Genomic DNA, 20,812 nt, shown 5'->3' on the forward strand with positions numbered 1-20,812 from the left:
TAGAGTCCCTTGTCCCAACGCGTTTCCATGGGTGGAACTGATAAGTAATTTTGTTCCCACCACTTCATCAGGGGACTAGAAATCAACTTCATATATTATATGTATCCAGATAGTAAAAATGGAGAACAGATACATTGTACTCTAAATAGTATACAGAGATATGGTGTATCACTGCCAGTGTCTCTCTAGTGGCTTAAAGCGATCAGTAATCCACCATTCATTCCCCTCAGGGTCCTGGGCGCAACGGTTATGTGTGGATACTGGGTTAGCTTGAGAGACCACCGGGTGAGTTTGTTAGTAGAGATGCACGCAAAAAAACGCTGCAATGGCAGCGAGTGCCGGAGCGGTGTCCGGAGCTGATGCGTGTATGGTGAATACTATTTAGAGTACAATGTATCTGTTCTCCATTTTTACTATCTGGATACATATAATATATGAAGTTGATTTCTAGTCCCCTGATGAAGTGGTGGGAACAAAATTACTTATCAGTTCCACCCATGGAAACGCGTTGGGACAAGGGACTCTAAAACAGTTTATGTAAAATACAGTTATTCTGTTCTTATAGTATTAGGTTTGATATGGTGGCATGTTGACAAGTACTAATCAGCCTATATCGTGACACGAGGCTGATATATGAGCGCCATACGCTAGCCAACTAGCTCTCTAGCGTTAATTTGCTTTTTCTTTTTCCCTTTTTTGTTTGGTTGCACCATTTGAGTACTATTATTTGGTAAAGACATTTTAAGCGGTTAACTATTAAAAGTTACATTTTAATAAGGCACCTCAATCCTTTATAGGGATCACTTTTTTTCATTTTCTAATTTCTTGCCGTGAGGTAATACCTAATTAAGGTTCGTGTATAGCCCCTTACTTTATACATTCTATCTAATTATCCGCTATTACCAGTTTTATTTAATTTTTTTTCAGGTTTTTAACCCTTTTTTTAATGAGAATGCTCAGTACAAAAAACGGATGTTTAAAAAAACCTGACAATAACTGATAACGAATGTTTTTTTTGTTTTTTTTTGAACAACCAGATCCCATAGACTTCAATGTTAAATTTTAAAGTCCGGTTTTTCACCATTTTTCTTTTTTGCCGAACCAAAAATGAGCGCATGCACCGTCTTCTGTGCTGGCAAAAATAACTGACATTAGTAAAAACGGACATAACTGATGCAAAAGGATGTTCAAAAAAAATCCCATTGACATGAATTGGATTTTTTGACGGACGTTTTCAGGACTTTTTGCCGGGAGTAATAAGGGAGTTTTTTTTTTTTTTTTTTTTTTACAGGATGATACCTGTAGTGTGAAAGGGACCATATTCAGGTTTACAGTTCTATAAAATCATGGAAGGATCTTGTCTAATCTCTTTATTTCATTCCCTTTAGGCTTCAAGAGATCCGCACATCCTATTCTGAATTAAGATATGACCCCGACTGGAGGAAGCACCAGAACCGGATCCACACGTCGGACCAGGAGGGCGAGGAATATCTAGATGTCTCCTCTATTGACTCACCTGATGAGATCACCCTGGATCCCTCAGGAGGCCGGGATAGTGCGGACGACCACCCCTTCTGGAAGCCCCTCACTGTCCTGACCTCCAAGAACAAGAATATCACAGAAAAACCAAAATCTAATGGAAGGAGCCAGATACGAAAACATGGGAGCCATCAGAACATAGCAGATAAGACGGCGCAACGGGAGGCAGATAAGACGGCGCAACGGGAGGCAGATAAGATGGCGCAACGGGAGGCAGATAAGAAGGAGGGCACGGCACAACATGAGGCGTCCAAAATAGACATTATAGAGAAGAACAAGGCTACTTTAGGGGTGCGCAAAGAGAAAAATCCTTCTTACCTTCACATACACAAAAGGAAAACAGAGGAAAGCAAATCCGGACAGGTAAGGCCATCAGGATTGGTTTGTGAGTATCTTCAAGTGGTGAAGCGGGGTATCCCCAGCCAGTTACCCGTATTGGGATATGGGGGGGGGGGGGGACATGACAGGCCCTCCCCAGATAGCTGTACCCGTTCATCTGTCTACACTTTACATCATTGTTTCCCAACCAGGGTGCCTCCAGCTGTTGCAAAACTACAACTCACAGCATACCCGGACAGCCTTCGGCTGTCCGGGTATGCTGTGAATTGTAGTTTTGCAACAGCTGGAGGCACCCTGGTTGGGAAACACTGCTTTACATTGTGATTATGTAGATAATCCAGCTTCCTAAAACTTCAATTCTTTATTCAATCCATTAAAAATCAACAAAAAAGTGCAGAATAAAAGCCAAATGAAACTCCGACGTGTTTCGGTTTACATGGAAACCCTATTCATAGCGCTATGAATAAGGTTTAGATGTAAACCGAAACGCGTCGGCCTTTCATTTGGCTTTTACCCTGCACTTTTTTTTGTTGATTTTTAAAGGGGTACTCCGGTGGAAAACATTATATATATATATTTTTTTTTAATCAACTGGTGCCAGAAAGTTAAACAGATTTGTAAATTACTTCTTTAAAAAAAAAAAATCTTAATCCTTCCAGTACTTATTAACTGCTGAATACTACAGGGGAAATTCTTTTCTTTTTGGAACACAGTGCTCTCTGCTGAATCATGAGCACAGTGCTCTCTGCTGACATCTCTGTCCATTTTAGGAACTATCCAGAGGAGGAGAAAATCCCCATAGCAAACATATGCTGCGCTGGACAGTTCCTAAAATGGACAGAGATGTCAGCAGAGAGCACTGTGCTCGTGATATCAGCAGAGAGCTCTGTGTTCCAAAAAGAAAAGCATTTCCTCTGTAGTATTCAGCAGCTAATAAGTACTGGAAGGATTAAGATTTTTTTTTAATAGAAGTAATTTACAAATCTGTTTAACATTCTGGCACCAGTTGGTTTAAAAAAAAAAAAAAAAAAGTTTTCCACCGGAGTACCCCTTTAATGGATTGAAAAAAGAATTGAAGTTTTAGGAAGCTGGATTATCTAAATTTTCTTCTATTGTTGTCTGTCTGGGATCCAGCCATTGCAACACATGGTGAGCTGACTCCTTGCTTTTTTTTACTTTTATAACTTTATTTGTGAGTATTAGAGATGAGTGAACTTACAGTAAATTCGATTCGTCTCGAACTTCTCGGCTCGGCAGTTGATGACTTATCCTGCGTAAATTAGTTCAGCTTTCAGGTGCTCCGGTGGGCTGGAAAAGGTGGATACATTCCTAGGAGAGAGTCTCCAGCCCACCGGAGCACCTGAAAGCTGAACTAATTTATGCAGGAAAAGTCATCAACTGCCGAGCCGAGAAGTTCGTGACGAATCGAATTTACTGTAAGTTCGCTCATCTCTAGTGAGTATGCTTGCTTATCTTGGCTCGCACAGCACACTACATCTCTCACAAAGTGACGTCCTATCTACAAGCAATAATAGGGAGATGGTATTCAATTTCCCTGAAGGCTCGAAGGGCAAAACATTTACACAGGGATACACTCAGGGCTCAAGTCCTGCAGGAATGCATAGGAACTAAGTTCCTGCACTTTTTCCACAGCAGGAACATCGTTCCCATTAGCAGGACCAGCCCTTGAGTGAAAATCTTGGGTGAGTTCCCACACTTTTTTCCCCCCTGGACTTGACCCCTGGATACACTGGATCTCCTTTCTCATGATTGGCTGCACCCCAGTGGTCGGACCCCCCCCCCCCCCCCCCAATCAGATCCTTATTACCTTGTGAATAGGTGATAAGTTTTAATCCTGATATAATCCCTTTAAAGGGCTGATAAGGATTTTAAAAAAGAAAAACAATATGTCAGCTTTCTTCCTGTAACAGCACCACATGTGTTCATGGATTGTGTCTGGTATTGCAGATCTGCTCCAATACCATATACAACCTGTGGACAAGTGTCACTGTATTCGGATGAAAACACATGATAGGGCCTGATAGTGTCTGATCGTGGTGGTTCAACCGCTGGGACCCCCCGGGATCTTTTGTATGGGGGCCCCGGTTACTTACCAGTCCTCGGCAGCAATATCCCAACTCAGCCAATGGTTGGCTAAGCGGGCCGTCACTTGTGCTGGTCCAGGAAGTTGGGGGTCGGAACGCTGAGGACAGGTAAGTATCTAGAGCCTTATATGAAAGATTGTGTGGGGTTCTAGCAGTTGGACCATTACCAACACTTCTAATAGTCTGAAGTTCAGCTCCTCTTAGTACCCCTTTAAAGGGGTACTCGGGTGGAAATGTTTTTTTTTATTAAATCAACTGGTGCCAGAAAGTTAAACAGATTAGCAAATTACTCCTATTAAAAATATTTGTTCTTACAGTACTTATTAGCAGCTGTATGCTACAGAGGAAATTCTTTTCTTTTTGAATTTCTTTTTTTTGTCTTGTCCACAGTGCTCTCTGCTGACACCTCCTGTCTGTGCAGAGCCGGAGAAAATCCCCATAGCAAACCTATGCTGCTCTGGACAGTTCCTGACACAGACAGAGGTGTCAGCAGAGAGCACTGTGGACAAGACAAAAAAGAAATTCAAAAAGAAAAGAATTTCCTTTGTAGCATACAGCTGCTAATAAGTACTGGAAGGATTAAGATTTTTAAATATAAGTAATTTACAAATCTGTTTAACTTTCTGGCACCAGTTCATAAAAAATAAGAAAATAAAAGTTTTCCACCTAAGTTCCCCTTTAAAGGAAAGATAACCTCATAAATGGAATCTATCTGAATCCCAAGTTCATTATGACTAGGAGACAAGATGTCACTGAAAGAGTACCTGTCACTGCCCCCATCATGATAAACCACCCCCTGCCTTTATTTTTTATTATTTTTTTTGTTTTCTAGCGTGATTTTGCTCTGTATTTTCTGCTCAGTCTCAGGTGCTTTCACACCACGTTTTCAGCTTACAGCTGCCGGATCCGGCTGGGAGAATGGAAAATCGTGCGTTCCAGTACCCCAGCCGGACCGGCGCTGAAATCTTTTGACTCTGATGAGCCGACCGGACTCACCGCTTGACTCCGGTCGGCTCATTTCTGCCCCGTATCTGGTTTTGTGACCGGACCCAAAACTGTAGTATACTACGGTTTTTGGTCCGGTCAGAAAACGGATACGGGTTGAAAATGAGCCGACCAGAGTCAAACGGTGACTTTGCTCGGCTCATTAAAGTCAATGACTACGGTTTTAGGTCCTATCACAAAATCGGATACGGGGCAGAAATGAGCCGACCGGAGTCAAGCGGTGACTCCGGTCGACTTATTAAAGTCAATGGATTTCAACGGCGGTCCGGCTAGGGTACAGGAGCGCACGGTTTTTCCCTCCCCAGCCGTAGGCTGAAAACGTGGCGTGAAAGCACCCTCAGTCATATTCACAGACTGGGAAGGGGCTGTGACATCATCTGAAGCCATACATGGGAGAACTTCCTCCCTCAATCTGCTACACACAGCCCAGAGCAGTTCAGTGTGTGAGATGAGCTATGATTGGCTATGGCTGCACACACCCCCCTCAGCGTTTCCTGATCTTGGATTTCTGCCAGACCAGCAGATGTCCAAAGTCTGTGCAAAAGATGAGGGAAAATGTGCTCTGAACAAGTAGGGAGACACCTAGTGGCAGCTTTTTTAAACACAAATAAAACAGAAAACCTCAAGTTTTTTAAGACAAAGTAAAATAGAAAGATTTTTTATTTACAATAGCAAACATTAGTTTTAATGAGAGTGCCCATTTAATGACAGATCTAGTGTGCTGTGTGAGTCAAGATAAGCAGGCACACTGTAACATCTGCAGCTGGCACCTGCTGGCGTGCGACGTGTCCTGTCACTCACCGCTGCCGGGCCCCGTTCTGTGCCCTACCTTCACACTGTCAGCTCTGGGCTTTCTCCTCTGGCTTTTTTGCTGCTACTTTCCCAGTGGATGCAGTTCTTGGTCTGCCCTCTAGGGGCTGTGTGCTTACATTGGCTGCAACTAAAGGGCCAGTGTGCACCTTCACCAATCCCTGCCTGACCACTAATCCACCCAGTCACCTGTACCTGAGTAATATTGTGGGTTTGCCATAGTGAACGTGTGTTGTTTCTGATCTGCCATCCTGTATCTGACCTGTGTCTGTTGCCTCTGCCTGACCCTTGTGTACTTCCCTGACTCTCCTTTGCATGACCAGGACTGTTGACATGAGAAGGGGAGGTTGGAGAACCCTACCCGATAGTATATAGCGCTTTATGGGGTATGCTGAGAGTTGTAGTTTTGCAAAAGCTGGAGGTCAACAGTTTGAAAACCTAGGCCATAGTACAGTGTTTCCCAACAAGGGTACTTCCAGCTGTTGCAAAACTACAACACCCAGCATGTCCAGACAGCTTTTGGCTGTCCGGGCTTGCTGGGAGTTGTAGTTTTGCAACAGCTGGAGGCACCCAGTTTGGGAAACTTGCCATAGTATATAGTGCTCTAAAGAGGTATGCTGAGAGTTGTAGTTTTGCAGCAGCTGAAGAGGCACAGGTTGGGGAACCCTTCCCTATTCTATTGTACTTTATAGGGTATGCTGAGAGTTGTAGTTTTGCAACAGCTGGAGGTCAGCAGTTTGAAAACCTAGTCCACAGTACAGTGTATCCTAACCAGGGTGCCTCCAGCTGTTGCAAAACTACAACTCCCAGAATGCCCGGACAGCCAGTCTGGGCATGCTGGGAGTTGTAGTTTTGCAACAGCCGGAGGTGCCCTGGTTGGGAAACTCGCCATAGTATATAGTGCTCTAGAGGGACATGCTCATGCTGGGAATTGTAGTTTTGCAGCAGCTGAAGTGGCGCAGGTTGGGGAACCCTTCCCTATAGTCTATTGTGCTTTATAGGGTATGCCGAAAGTTGTAGTTTTTCAACAGCTGGAGGCACCCTGGTTGGGAAACTCGCCATAGTATATAGAGCTCTAAAAAGACATGCTGAAAGTTGTAGTTTTGCAACAGCTGGAGGCACCCTGGTTGAGAAACTCGCCACAGTATATAGTGCTCTAAAGAGGCATGCTGAGAGTTGTAGTTTTGCAACAGCCGGAGAGGCGCAGATTAGAAAACATCGGACCATATCATCCTTCCATTATTTCCGAATTAATTTACAATCCAATCTGAGTAATTGCAGCCAAACCGCCTCCATTAATTCCCGTTCCGCATGCGACTTTAGTCTATTTTACGCCCCCGTTTTCTCCAGATCACCCGAAATTCCGCAAAAGCATAATTGTTTCCTTCGCTCGGCTGCAAGTGCATCTGCGGGTTTGTTTTTTAGGCCCCTAATATACTCCATAATATGAACTTTTTAGTGTTTTCCTATTGTCTAAGAACCTCATGTTTCTTTGAGAGAGAGAATGACAAGTAGCCAAGCAATCTCACTCAGCCGTCCTCCATGCGACTTGCTTTCCTACCTACAACATCACTTCAAAGGCAGGAACATAATGTACAATTTTTTAATGGCCCTAGACCCAGGCACTCAGACTCTCTGTGCACTACGGCTTGGCTCAGTATAAACACCTCATCGAGATTGTCTGCGCTTCCACAATAGTAGCCAAATGCAATTCGAGAAGCCGGAGCCTTTGATGTCCCGGCTCCTGCGGCCGTTTCCTAGTCTGGGATAATGACATGACATGATTGCGGTCTTTGTTGTACCTTTTCTGTAGAGAAGCAATTACGGGCCTCAATTTAACAGAATAGACATTACACAGCTTATGATGCTCAAAATGCAATTTCATTTGATCATTTTCTCAATTTGATTGGTATTAATAGAACAGTTCACAAACAGGCAAGCAGAGGTTGCGTCCTGTTCCTCCTTTCAAAGGGCTAATGCAGAAGTATGTATCATAGTGGCCCCGTAAACTACATCTCTACGGATACAATGTGTCTTCCAAAACAACACCACGGCTTCGGGAGACAATAGGACCGGCCGAGGCGGGAGGGATTTGCGCTACGCGGAACGGTACAGGTCGGGAACCGTTTAATGTATAATTGGTGTTAATTGTCTGCATCCGCGATGAAGGACACCTGGAGCTGCGACATGATCGACACCATGGAAGGAGCTGGTGGTCCTAGAGGAAGGGCATGGAGATTTCTCTGATGAGCTGGAAGTGTTACAGTAGTGTTTACACTACTCATTTATGGGACCTACAGGATTAACATTGGACGGGACCACCATAACTTTATAGGCCACTTATAAAATAATAGTCTTAAAGGAGTATTCCAGTGCAAAATAACTTATCCCCTATCCAAAAGATAGGGGATAAGTTATAGATCGCGGGGGGTCCGAGTGCTGGGGCCCCCCGGGAAAGCTGCAGCAGACACTCCCCCTCCATGTATCTCTATGGGATTCATGGAGGGGACGTGTCGGCCGCCGCGTCATGCGGGGACGGAACGCCCCCTTTCCTGTATATTGCCGCGGCCCCGTACCAAAGATCTATAGTGCAAGATAAGTTATTTTGCACTATAGATGTCCTTTAAAGCAAATGGGACCTATAGAATTGAAGGAGTTCCGTTATGAAACATAACTTATAGATAAGTTTTAGATTGTGGGTGGTCTGACCTGCAGTCTCCTAAACGGGCCCCAGCAGTCTGCTGGAAGGGGGCGTGTTGGCGGCCATAGAGATACATGGAAAGGGAGTGTCGGCCGCGAAGGGGGGTCGTAACGGCCGCTCCTGACAGACTGCAGGGGCCCCGTTCAGGAGATCGTGGGGGGTCCCAGCAATTGGACACCCTGCCATCTATAACTTATCCCCTATCCTCTGACTAGGGGATAAGTTATGTTTCACTGCACTACTCATTTAACATTGCGGTGAATCCACCATCAGAAAATAAGTCTTAAAGGGGTATTCCAGGAAAAAACTTTTTTTTTTTATATGAACTGGCTCCAGAAAGTTAAACAGATTTGTAAATTACTTCTATTAAAAAATCTTAATCCTTTCAATAAATATAAACTTCTGAAGTTGAGTTGTTGTTTTCTGTCTGGCAACAGTGCTCTCTGCTGACATCTCTGCTTGTCTCGGGAACAGCACAAAGTAGAAGAGGTTTGCTATGGGGATTTGCTTCTAAACAGGGCGGTTCCCAAGACACGTGTCATCAGAGAGCACTTATACAGGAAAGAACAACTCAACTTCATCAGCTCATAAGTACTGAAAGGATTAAGATTTTTTTAATAGAAGTAATTTACAAATCTGTTTAACTTTCTGTAGCCAGTTGATATATATATAAAAAAAAGTTTTTCCTGGATAACCCCTTTAAAGTGTACTCTGTACCTAATCCTGATCATGTGAATATATATATATATATATATATATATATATATATATATATATATAAAATTATCAGGTGTCTAGAACCTATATTTCTCTCACAAATACCTTCTATCTGTTGCTCACTTGCTTTGTCATTCTGTGCTTTGGGGGGTGTGCACGTCCTTACTCTGCATGACTCATCTTCCTTCCTGAGTCTGCTGTGCTGTGCTGGGTCTCTTCATCCAATCACTGCAGGCTGCTCTGTAACCCCTTCCTCTCTGTCTTCATGCTGCCTTCTGATTGGACAGGAGTGAGCACAGAAGAATGCTAGTCCCACCCTCACTTCCTGAACTTCCTGTCCGGCTGCAGCATCATCTTTGTCCCAGCTGAAGCACAGGCTAGGACAAAGATGATGCTGCAGCCAGACAGGATTATGTTCTGGATGGTATGGGGACCCCTAGTGGGCTTCTTTATAAGCCATAATTTCTATAAAAAGAAAATATTTTTTCTCAAAAAGTATATTGAAAGGTTAATGTTTAGCAAAGATGTACAACATATAAAAAGTTTTTTTAAATCTGACAGTGCCCATTTAAAGGGGTACTCTGCTTCTCAGCGTTTGGAACAAACTGTTCCGAATGCTGAAGCCAGCAGGGGAGCTGCTATGATGTCATAGTCCTGCCCCATCATGACATCACGCCCCGCCCCCTCAATGCAAGTCTATGGGAGGGGGCGTGATGGCTGCCACGCCCCCTCCCATAGACTTGCATTGAGGGGGCGGAGCGTGACATCATGAAGGGGCGGTGCTATGACCTCACGATCTCAGCTCCAGCGTTCGGAACAGTTTGTTCCAAACGCTGAGAATAGAGTACCCCTTTAAGTAGACTGAGAACCATTGGCACCGTCATGGCTGCCATAAGCTATTGTTATCAGGTGTTTGTTGTAGCTATAGTGCAGTGTTCTTCAACCTGTTGCTCTTTAAGGCCAGGTTCAGACTACGGAATCTCCAGGCAGAAAATTTCCACCCGGAGATTCCGAGTGCGGCCAGCGCCGGCTGAATCAGTCGGCGCAAGGACCGCGCGGACACTGCAGTCTCCAAAAGACTGCAATGTGTTCCGCACGGATTTTCGCCTGAAGAAAGAGCAACCCCTTTCTTCAGGCGGAAATTTCTAAGCGGATTTTCAAAGCAGATTTTCCGCTTCACAAATTCCGAAGTGTGAATTTGTGAACGGAAACCCATTCACTACACTAGACATTTTAGCAAGCGGAATTTCGGACGGAAATTTTACGACTGAATTTCTGTCGGAAATTCCGTAGTCTGAACCTAGTTTAATGGTTGCAAAGCTAAAACTCCCATCATGCCCTCCCGAACAGACAAACTGGAGAGCCACAAGTTCAGGATAACTATCAAGGCATAATGGGAGTTGTAGTTTCGCTGAAGGTGTCTGATCATGGGGGTTCAGCCGCTGGGAGCCCACTTGATCTCTGTGCCGGCACCTGGGCGTTCTGGACATTTATGTTCAGAAAGCTGGCTTTGGGCTGCCGTTTCATTACGTCAAGCCATGCTCCATTACGTCAAGCCATGCTCCCTCCATTCTTAGCTATGGAAGGGGGCGTGTATGGGAGGGTGTGCCCTTGGATTAGTCATTAAAGGGATACTCTGCTCCTAGAAAACTCATCCTCTATCCTAAGGATGGGTGATAAGATGTCTGACCAGCGGTCCGGACCACCCACCCACAATTATGTTCAGAACGCCGGCTTTGGGCTTCCGTCACGCCCTCTCCTATAAGCATAAATGAAGGGGACGTGGCATGACGTCACAACCACGGCTGCCCAAAGTGGCCAGACCCCTCGCGATCAGACATCTTATTCCCTATGCTTAGGATAGGGGATAAGATGTCTAGGGGTGGAGAACCCCTTTAACACTGAGGTTCACTTACATTTTCTCCCGGCATTGTGGATGTTTACTGTATGATTATTCACTTATATTTCTCTGCCCTATATTACTTGGTTTGCACTGATGCTGCTGTATGATGCTTGAAAACCCAACATTATTTGTAGCATCCACCATAGGGATTTCTTGTCATTTATAACAGAGTTAATTTTTTTATTCTTGTTTTTTTGTCTTTTATTTTATAATCTGGTTTAATATAATTTATAAAAAAAATGTCTTCTAGAACAACGAGAAGTCCAATGTGCAGCCCATGGAGGGTGAATCTCATCTGGGGAAAGAAATTCACCTGCCTGAGGCCATAGACAAGTCTGGACCACCTGAGAACCATATCCATGACAATAGACCAAAGACCCTAAATATGGCGGGTGCCTTATCGGACATCAGCGCTTCACACTGGGACACAATGGCGGTCTACTCTGAGGACTATGACAATGAATATGTGACCATCCCTTCTTACCCTGATAGATACAGGGAAGCTTTGATGGCTCCCGTATCTTCACTAGAACATCTCCAGGTACATAGTGAAGGATCATATCACCAGACCATCAAACCTCTGGAGATGACATATGGCCATTACATGGAGACCATGGAAGACTTTAGCATCAAGACCCAACCAGAAGCTCCTGGGACCTCCTATAACGCCTACCCTGATGCCTTCATAGCAGGACACATGATCCCACCGAGATATCCACCTATGGGAAAGTCCACCAGAGCCAAGAGCGAATCTGAAGCCTGTGCCAGGAATAGAAGTAGCAACGAGAAAACCGGACCATGTCCATCAGGGGAAAGGAAGACGTCGCAGAAATATCAAAAGGTAAAATTCTTATAATATACTAGAGAGGTAAAAGGGGTATTCCAGGAAAAAACTGTATATATATATATATATATATATATATATATATATATATATATATATAATCAACTGGCTCCAGAAAGTTAAACAACAGATTTGTAAATTACTTCTATTAAAAGATCTTAATCCTTCCAATAATTATCAGCTGCTGAAGTTGAGTTGTTCTTTTCTGTCTGGCAACAGTGCTCTCTGCTGACATCTCTGCTTGTCTCGGGAACTGCACAGTAGGAGAGGTTTGCTAGGGGGATTTGCTTCTACTCTGGACAGTTCCCAAGGCAGTCATCAGAGAGCACTTAAACAGAAAAGAACAACTCAACTTCAGCAGCTAATAAGTACTGAAAGGATTAATATTTTTTTTTTATAGAAGTAATTTACAAATCTGTTTAACTTTCTGGAGCCAGTTCATATATAAAAAAATCTTTTTCCTGGATAACCCCTTTAATAACATGGTGTATAATTTTATACATTGGGGGTTGTGATGTCATCTCATCAGTGTAGAACCAGAAATCCCTATAAAGCAGTGGTCTCAAAATGTGGCCCTCCAGATCATGCAAAGCTTCAACTCTTAGGATGTCAACGGCTGTCCGGGCATGCTGGAAGTTGAAGTTTTGCAACATCTGGTGGTCCGCAGTTTGAGACCACTGATATAAAGGAACCTACACCAACTGCTTAAATAAGTTGTGACTCCACAAGGCATCCCAGCTGATTTGTTTCAAAATCGGCCCCCATAGCCCCAATAAACAGCCTTTGAGAATCCAGCTGAGAGGTGCAAAAAAAACTACACAAACCATCATCCCCTGCGCTTGTTTCAGAGAGGGACTGCTTTGAGAGAGCTGAGCAGGTCACATGGCTAGAGAAGCAGTGAATATAGATGAGGGAGGTGTGCGTGTGCCTTAGCCAATCAAGGACAATCACACACTGCACAGTGAAGTGCTTTTGGCTTTCTGAGCTGAAAAGAAGAGAGTGTGAAGTTACAAAGTGACGTGTTGGGCCCAAAATAGCAGCGGAATGCTACAAAGTGGTGCCCGACAGTCATCATGTGTGATAAGATCTACAGGACTTCCTGTCTGAAGGAAAAGCTCCTGTCTGAAGGAAAAGCTCAGAGTAAAAGGGTATGTGCTCATCAATGGCTAGTACATTACAAAGTTATGTAACTTTAACATGTGCAGGTATCTAAAGGTAATTTCAGTTGGTTGGAGTTCTCCTTTAACTGACTGCCCAGTAGGTCCGCCTACACCAAAGTCTTATTTTGCCAGTGTTGCTGAGGTTATGGAGTGTTGACGCCTATGCAAGGGGTTGGGTTAGACTGAGCAGGGCCCCATAGTATAGGCTGCCTCAATACTGTGTTCATCCTCGACTGTACATTCCATAAGGTTCAGACATAATTATAATGCAGTTCTAAGACAAGTCTTCCTTTCCACCACTCATCACCAACAACATTCAGCCTTAAGTAGCTCCTGCACCGACATAATGAGACGTTCCCGATAAATCCAAGTGCCCTTCACATTAACAACGCCTACGCTAACCTGCAACAACAGGGCAGCTTCGAGTCCTTACCCGCTGAACACGCTCTGCTTCATCTGTAACATGCGGCTGGTGAGAGAACAAAAGGAAGATCACGGAAGGATTTACATAACAATACAGCAACCATGAAGAGATATATGATACAATTTCCCCGTTGAGGAGTGTATATGTATCACAAGACGAACAAGATCTACGGTTATGCAAATGGAGGAGGCAGATGTCGCTTAGGTCTGCAAATATTCACATTTTAATGCACCTAGCGCCAATCTGTGGCATGTGGGAGGGGCTTCAGTGGTATAAAAGACAGGAAGGAGAGGGAATTTTTTCAGCCACATGAAACCTCAGAAATCGGATCAAGTCAGTACTGTATGATCGTGCAAGACCTTCTGTTGGTCACTGTGCCAGTTATCACCACTTGCGCTCACGGAGAGGGAAAAAATCCTTGAACTGAGAGATCTGGTTTATCACTTTGGCAGATCGCCATGCACATAGGCCGAGACGTCAGCACTGTTCAGTGTTCATGTCCCAGTGAACAGAGAACTGGAATGACAGTAAGAGGTGCACAGAGGCGACCTCTGCACAGACTGTAAGATTCGATGAATGTATACTGTACTGTGAGTGAAAATGGACTGTGTTTAAAGGGGTACTCCGGTGGAATTATTTTTTTTTTTTTATAAATCAACTGGTGCCAGAAAGTTAAAACAGATTTGTAAATTACTTCTATTAAAAAACCTTTACCCTTCCTGTACTTTTTAGCAGCTGTATGCCACAGAGAAAATTCAGTTCTTTTTGAATTTCTATTTTTGTCTTGTCCACAGTGCTCTCTGCTGACACCTCTGTCCGTGTCAGGAACTGTCCAGAGCAGCATAGGTTTGCTATGGGGATTTTCTCCTGCTCTGGACAGTCCCTGACACGGACAGAGGTGTCAGCAGAGAGCACTGTGGACAAGGCAAAAAAGAACCGAATTTTCTCTGTAGCATACAGCTTCTAAAAAGTACTGGAAGGGACAGCGCTGCTGTCAGAGGAGGAGGGGAAAGACCTACAAAGAAGATGGTGACTGAATGGAGGATTTTTTATTTTATTTTTAAAAACAAGGTTATTCCGATACAGAATGACCGTGTGGTTAACCGTCCAGATGTGAGCGCAGGTGGGACATACTAAAGCAGGTCATGATCCCCTCCCGAACGCTAGTGCCGGCGCCGGGAACTTGTGACCTCATAGCCCCACCCCCTCGAAGTCACGCCCCACCCCTCAATGCAAGTCTATGGGAGGGGGCGTCACGCCCCCTCCCATAGACTTGCATTGAGGGGGCGGGGCATGACATCATGAGGGGGTGGGGCCAGGACGTCACAAGCTTCCGGCTCCAGCGTTTGGAACAGTTTGTTCCAAACGCCGAGCAGCGGAGTACCCCTTTAAGGAGAGGAAGAGCACTCCAGGGACAACCTGTAAAGATCTTGTGAACTCTATGCCCAAGAGACTTCAGACAGTGCTGGAAAATGTAATTAATAAAATCCCTTTACAATTCAAGCTTGTGTGAAAACTAAAATTTGGTTTAATTAAGAAATCCAGAACTTTGCAGTAGCCGTCCTCCATGTGAGAGATAAATAGGAGACATTACAGTAACCCGCCGCTGGCGTCACATCTCCCCGCGCTGACATTATCGCTATTAACTCCTCGGCAGCCCGAGTAATGAGATGATAGTCCCATCATCTGCAGCGTTGTGATCACACACCGGAGATTATAAGAACTAATACTCGGCAAATTATGTTATCACGGAAATTCTGCTCTACTCCGCACGGATGCGCCGATTTCTCCAGGTTTTAGAGGGAAGAGATGGATGCGAGAAAAGAAAATGCAGGGGATACGGGAACAGAGCAATGCTGTAAAATAGTGATCTCCAAACTGTGGACCTCAAGATGCTGCAAAATTACAAGTCCCAGCATGCCCGGACAGCCCAAAAATCTGCAGGAACTGTGTGATGTCATCATGTCTATATGGAGGAACTGTGTGATGTTATCATGTCTATATGGAGGAACTGTGTGATGTCATCATGTCTATATGGAGGAACTGTGTGATGTCATCATGTCCATATGGAGGAACTGTGTGATGTCATCATGTCCATATGGAGGAACTGTGTGATGTCATCATGTCCATATGGAGGAACTGTGTGATGTCATCATGTCTATATGGAGGAACTGTGTGATGTCATCATGTCCATATGGAGGAACTGTGTGATGTCATCATGTCCATATGGAGGAACTGTGTGATGTCATCATGTCCATATGGGGGAACTGTGTGATGTCATCATGTCCATATGGGGGAACTGTGTGATGTCATCATGTCCATATGGAAGAACTGTGTGATGTCATCATGTCTGTATGGAGGCAAATCTCTGAGGAATGTTTCCAGCATGGGGCCAGTGAGTGTATACTGAGGATTTGTTGCAGACTTTTCCCTATTGACATATTAAAATCTGCGTCATATTTGCCATTACATTTTCAAATGTTGCAGCGGCAAATCTGCTTCAAAATTGACAATTCTAAATTTTTTATCAACATTTTAAAATTTACATTTTATCCCCTTTAAAATTTCACGCCAAAATCTGCACATTTTGGTTCACATTTATCCAAGAAAAGGTGCAAAATTTAGTGCTGTGCGAAATTGCGCATTTCTGACTTGGCTCATCCTGATCCTCCTCCTGATTCTTCTGATACGTGAAGTTATTGGCGCCATATTCCAGTCTTCTACACGGAGGGATTGCGCTGTTTTTTTCCCCCTCCGGCAGGATTCCGCCTGGCCTTTCATGCAGTTATTGATTTGCTCTCCTGTCGACGACCGTATTCCGGGTTTATACATTGTTGCAGCCTTTTAATGGATTTCTTGTCGCGCTCGGTTGTTCGCCTTTCACACTCTCTGAAAAGACAACAGCAAAGAACATGAGCGGCAATAATGGATGGAGAATGATTTATAGCTGCGAGTTCAAATACACGGAGGACATGGCGGCAAAGCCGAGTAATAATCTCCACCCAGTGAGATAAAGCGTCGTTCTCCGAGAAGAAAGGCTTTGTGAGGCTAATGAGACGCTGCGCTCCGGACATTAAATCATTAAGGAATTAATTCTTCCTTATGCTATTTGCGCCATTGTTTATAATCAGACGTTTTGCGAAATACATTATTGAATCATATCCGTGAGCATTTCCCCTAAATTCTGAAAAAAACATAATCTTCTACATTTTATTCATCTCTTAGGGTGGGTTCACACCACGATTTTACTATACAGTTTCTTAAAAAAAAAAATTATGCAACCGTACAGAAAACCGCGCCCATAGACTTCCCATTCAAAACTGTATGCACCATAATGGATACGGTTGTCTCCTTTTTTTCAAACCATATGTTTTTTTTCTTTTGTTTTTTTTCCGGACAGAAAACTGCAGCTTAGGCTCCATTCACATCTTGTTTTTGCAATACTGTTCCTGTATCCGGTTTCAGTGAAAAAAACGTATGGAACCGTATTGCAAACCGTATGTATAGACATTTCATAGAAAACCGTATGCCAGCCGTAGCATACGGTTGTGTACGTTTTGCATAATTTACGTTTTTATCCATTTTTTTTCCCCGTACACAAAACTGTAGTCTACTACGGTTTTATGTCCGAGTGAAAAACTAGATACAACCCGTATACTTTTTTTTTTTAATGGTGGTCAATGCGAACCGTACTGAACCGTATCTGCGTACGATTCCATCCGGTTTGCACAATACAGTTTTGCAGTTTGAACATGCTCAGTGGATGCCGAAAGTTCTTCCCACAAATAGAACAAGAAGAAACATATTAAACCCTATGCAACCGGACATCCGTTTTCAAACCGTATACAGTTTGAAACCGTACAGATGTATATATGGTTGTACACGGTTCGGTCCGGTTTTGAGACATACGTTTTTTTAACAAAAAACCTGATACGGGAACTGTATTGCAAAAACGAGATGTGAATGCAGCCACCAGGGTTTTTGGTCCGGGTGAAAAACCGTATTAAACCGTATACGTTTTTTTTTTTTAACAAGGGAGTCAATGGGAACCGTACAGAACCGTATGTGCGTATGATTCCATCCGGTTTTCACCACAAGGTTTTTGACTTTGCACAGTATTTTCTCTTGGAATTTACCGTATTTATCGGGGTATACCACGCACCGGCCTATAACACGCACCCTCATTTTAACAAGGATATTTGGGTAAAAAATTTTTTTTACCCAAATGTCCATGGTAAAATGAGGGTGCGTGTGTGCGCGTGTATACCCCGATACACCCCCAGGAAAGGCAGGGGGAGAGAGGCCGTCACTGCCCGCTTCTCTCCCCCTGCCTTTCCTGGGGTCTAGAGCACTGCTGCCGGCCCCTCTCTCCCCCTGGCTATCGGCGCCGCTGCCCGTTCTGTCCCCCTGACTATCGGTGCCGGCGCCCCATTGCCAGCGCCGATAGCCAGGGGGAGAGAAGCGGCGCCGACAGCCAGGGGGAGAGAAGGGGCAGCGGCACCCATTGCCGGCGCCACTGCCCCGTTGCCTCCCCCCATCCCCGGTGGCATAATTACCTGGGTCGGGTCCGCGCTGCTGCAGGCCTCCGGCGCGCGTCCCCTGCGTCGTTGCTATGCACGGCGCACTGACGTCATGCGCCGCACCGTGCAGCGCATAGCAACGACGCCGGGGACGCACACCGGAGGCCTGCAGCAGCGCGGACCTGACCCAGGTAATTATGCCACCGGGGATGGGGGGAGGCAACGGGGCAGCGGCGCCGGCAATGGGTGCCGCTGCCCCTTCTCTCCCCTTGGCTATCGGCGCCGGCAATGGGGCGCCGGCACCGATAGTCAGGGGGACAGAACGGGCAGCGGCGCCGATAGCCAGGGGGAGAGAAGGGCCAGCAGCAGCGCTCTAGACCCCAGGAAAGGCAGGGGGAGAGAAGCGGGCAGCGACGGCCTCTCTCCCCCTGCCTTTCCTGGGGGTGTATCGGCGTATAACACGCACACAGGCTTTAGGCTAAAAATTTTAGCCTAAAAAGTGCGTGTTATACGCCGATAAATACGGTAAATCAAACAAGTGAAACTTTATTCATAATGGAGTGAAAAGTTAAAAACGTATACTTTTTTTCTTAAAAAACGGATGCAACCGTTTTTAACCGTATACAGATAAAAATTTGTACACACGTTTTGATACAGTTTAGTCCGGTTTTGAGGAATCCTTTTTTTTAATCAAAAACCTGATACGGGAACTGTATAGAAGAAACGTGGTGTGAACCCACCCTACTCTGGGTGGCTACCACCGATGACTGCCATTAATTATCTATGTTCAGAAAGAGTAAAATTGTTTATGTGGATGCCGGTTTTGGAATTTCTGCGACAGATGCTTCAGAAACATCTGCCACAAAAATTCTGCCGTGTGCACAGTGCAGCAGAATCCCATTGATATCAGTGGGACTCTGCTGCAGCGGAATTTCCAAGCAAAATATTTTAGTGGGATTCTGCTTGGAAATTCTGCTGTGTGAAGATATCCTAAGGCTAGGTTCACACTGTGGAATTTCTGGGCAGAATTTCTGCCGGAGATCAAGTCAGCGGCACTAGGACCGCGCGGACTGCGTTGCCGTCCCCATAAATGTCAATGCATTTCTGAGCAGATCTCCCAAAAGATTCACCCAGAAATGCATTGCCATCTATGGGGACGGCAATACAGTCTGTGCGGTCTTAGTGCCGCCAGCTAAATCTCTGCCCAGAAATTCTGCCCAGAGATTCCGTAGTGTGAACCTAGCCTAAGGGTCTATTCACACAGCGGAAATTCCGCTTCAAATTAAAGCCCATAGACTTCTATGGGATTCCGCACTCCCATTCACACTTCTGAATTTCTGCTTGCGGAATTTCCACCTCAAATTAAAGCCCATAGACCTCTATGGGATTCCGCACTCCTATTCACACTTCTGAATTTCCGCAAGCGGAAATTCAGAAGTGTGAATGGGAGTGCGGAATCCCATAGAAGTCTATGGGCTTTAAAGGGGTACTCCACTGGAAAAAAACATTTTTTAAATCAACTGGTGCCAGAAAGTTAAACAGATTTGTAAATTACTTTTCTTAAAAAATCTTAATCCTTCCAGTACTTATCAGCTGCTGTTATGATCCACAGGAAGTTCTTTTCTTTTTGAATTTTCTTTCTGTCTGACCACAGTGCTCTCTGCTGACACCTCTGTCCATTTTAGGAACTGTCCAGAGTAGAAACAAAACCCCATAGAAAACCTATCCTGATCTGGACAGTTCCTAAATTGGACAGAGGTGTCAGCAGCGAGCACTGTGGTCAGACAGAAAAGAAATTAAAAAAGAAAAGAACTTCCTGTAGATCATATCAGCAGCTGATAAGTACTGGAAGGATTATGATTTTTTAATAGAAGTAATTTACAAATCTGTTTAACTTTTCCAGTGGAGTACACCTTTTAATTTGAGGCGGAATTCCACAAATGGAAATTTAGAAGTGTGAATGGGAGTGCGGAATCCCTAAGGGTCTATTCACACGGGTGGAATTTCCACGGCGGAATTCCGCCTGAAATGAAAGCCCACACAGCTACTGTCAAGGATGCCTTAAGGTGAGGCCTTAAAATGTGAGTGACTGCCGCTATATACTGCTGAGTGCCGGCACAAGGAATACACACCAGACAGAATGTTGGTATCATATCTCCTTCTCAGGATACTCCCTAAAGAGCTGCCCAAGGAGTTCTGTTTAATTACACAGAAGTACATTTAACAAAAAGGGAGGTTTAGTTATGATGTCAAAATCATCATGTTACATTTTAATTGGTTAGTTGAGCTTTATCTCTGTATATTTTAGCATATTTAAGCATTTGAAAACATTTTTTTTTCTACCGGAGTGCCCCTTTAAAGGGGTACTCCAGTGGAAAAAAAAATTTTTTATCAACTGGTGCCAGAAAGTTAAACAGATTTGTAAATTACTTCTATTTAAAAATCTTAATTCTTTCAGTACTTATCAGCTGCTGTATGCTCCAGAGGAAGTTCTCTTATTCTGGAATTCTTTTCTGTCTGACCACAGTGCTCTCTGCTGACACCTCTGCCCACGTCAGGAACTGTCCAGAGCAGGAGAAAATCCCCATAGCAAACCTCTCCTGTTCTGGACAGTTCCTGACATGGACAAAGGTGTCAGCAGAGAGCACTGTGATCAGACAGAGAGGAAATTAAAAAAGAAAATAATTTCCTCTGTATTATACAGCAGCTGATAAGTACTGGAAGGATTAAGATTTTTAAATAGAA

General features: G+C 44.4%; 1 protein-coding gene and 1 long non-coding RNA gene across 5 annotated transcripts in view; one reads left to right on the forward strand and one right to left on the reverse strand.

The window, feature by feature from the left end:
• The window catches only part of JHY (junctional cadherin complex regulator), a 56,627-nt gene that overhangs the window by 27,129 nt on the left and 8,686 nt on the right, over positions 1-20,812 (forward strand). For all 4 annotated transcript variants that reach the window (XM_056544059.1, XM_056544063.1, XM_056544061.1 and 1 more), the window contains exons 3-4: positions 1,389-1,902; positions 11,370-11,960. In XM_056544059.1, the coding sequence (XP_056400034.1) occupies positions 1,389-1,902; positions 11,370-11,960 (1,105 nt within the window). The remainder of the gene's footprint in view (positions 1-1,388; positions 1,903-11,369; positions 11,961-20,812) is intronic.
• Positions 15,916-20,812, reverse strand: part of LOC130294374 (uncharacterized) — a 31,914-nt gene continuing 27,017 nt past the window's right edge. Inside the window, exon 3 of the long non-coding RNA XR_008848476.1 lies at positions 15,916-16,436. This is a non-coding gene — a long non-coding RNA (uncharacterized LOC130294374). The remainder of the gene's footprint in view (positions 16,437-20,812) is intronic.

This window comes from Hyla sarda, chromosome 10 (genome assembly GCF_029499605.1).
Source record: "Hyla sarda isolate aHylSar1 chromosome 10, aHylSar1.hap1, whole genome shotgun sequence".
In the NCBI taxonomy this organism is placed as follows: Eukaryota; Metazoa; Chordata; class Amphibia; order Anura; family Hylidae; genus Hyla; species Hyla sarda.